At 48.9% G+C, this 1,468-nt stretch overlaps 1 protein-coding gene across 1 annotated transcript in view; it reads left to right on the forward strand.

Moving 5' to 3' along the window:
• The window catches only part of FBLN7 (fibulin 7), a gene marked incomplete in the record, with an annotated part of 46,166 nt that extends 45,242 nt beyond the window's left edge, over positions 1-924 (forward strand). The window contains 1 exon segment of the mRNA XM_027774998.1: positions 1-924. Within this exon segment, the coding sequence (XP_027630799.1) occupies positions 1-252 (252 nt within the window).
• Positions 925-1,468: the final 544 nt, after the last annotated feature.

Here is a 1,468-nt window from a genome sequence, read left to right on the forward strand (position 1 = left end):
ATGGCCACGGCCTCAGCTCCCAGCCGACCTGGGCCCAACAGCCTGCGGTTTGGGATTGTGGGTGGGAACAGCCGTGGCCACTTTGTGATGCAGCGCTCAGACCGGCAGACAGGGGAGCTGATTCTCGTCCAGACTCTGGAGGGGCCTCAGACGCTGGAGGTGGACGTTGACATGTCGGAGTACTTGGACCGCTCCTTCCAGGCCAACCATGTATCCAAGGTCACCATCTTTGTATCTCCCTATGACTTCTAAGGGTGCTATGTGGGCACCAGGGTGCAGAGATCTGGGCTCATTTCTCTTCCTCAGAGACTCAGCTGTGGGCACTGACTTCGACAGATGTCTCTCCTGTCTTGCCTTGCCGTTGGCCCACTTGCCTATTCACCCAGGCTTCTAGGGCAGCTGCAAAACCCTAGCTGTTGCCACCACATGTTTCCCCCTGCTTTAAGGCCTTACCTTAGTTTGTGCACTGACTTCCTCAAACCTTTTTTGAGGGGAAGGGCAGCTGTTCAAAATGCCCTGTGAATGGCATTTGAGCTTGAACTAGCTGGGGAGGGCAAAGCTCGTGGTGTGTATCTGAGATGCTTGTCAACCCTTCCTCACTGTGAGAGCCGTGCCCTGTGATGAATGAAGTAGTTCCAGTCATGCTGAGGGTTCGGTCATGCTCCTGTGCACATGGCGTAGGGGGTGAGATCTCTTCTCATAACCCAGCATGCTGTTCTTCTCTGCACTTCCTCTGTGACACGCCTGCCAGCCTTCTCCTCAGAGGGTAACGCCAGGGCCCGTAAACCCCACACAGATCCTTCTAGACCAAGGAACCGACATTAAAGCATAGTTTTGCCTGAATTACTTTCCTCTTGAGAAATCACATCTTAAAACATAGCCTCTTATGACAACATAAAAAATAAAGTCTGTTGCGCCTTCCTGCCCACTTGATTTTTCTGTAAGCTTGGGACAGCCCAGCTCCTTCTAGGAGGGGATGGCTAGCTCTGTTCCTGCGTTGGACATACCGAAATAAATGAGTAAGAGAGAAACATGGAGGTGACATGTGGGGTTGCTCCACCAGTGTAAGTATGTCTTGGCCATTGGAAATTAGGAAGGGTAATATTTGGTCGTAGAGAGTTTAGGAAAATGCTCGAATTGGCATTGAATTGGCCTGGACTCAATGCCAATTCTTTATTTACCTGATGCCCTTCAAGTAAATAAAGAAGACAGTGGCTAGGGCTGAAAGTTTGAGGTGGGGAGACCATTTAAGTAAAAATGTAAAAGCTGAGTTGTGAGGAAGGTTCAATATCCAAATACATGTTAATCTACTGGTGAGCTTTCCTCACACATATTAAAAAATTCTTTGTATTTGCCCAGAGGAAGTGGGTCACTAGTTTAGTGGTCAAGCCCCCACATGACAATGGTTTGTTAGATGGTTCATCCTTGTCTAATATTCTTGGACAATGAGTAAGCACAGTCCAAAGTT

The sequence above is a fragment of the Tupaia chinensis genome, unplaced genomic scaffold (genome assembly GCF_000334495.1).
Source record: "Tupaia chinensis unplaced genomic scaffold, TupChi_1.0 Scaffold000511_1, whole genome shotgun sequence".
NCBI lineage: Eukaryota > Metazoa > Chordata > Mammalia > Scandentia > Tupaiidae > Tupaia > Tupaia belangeri.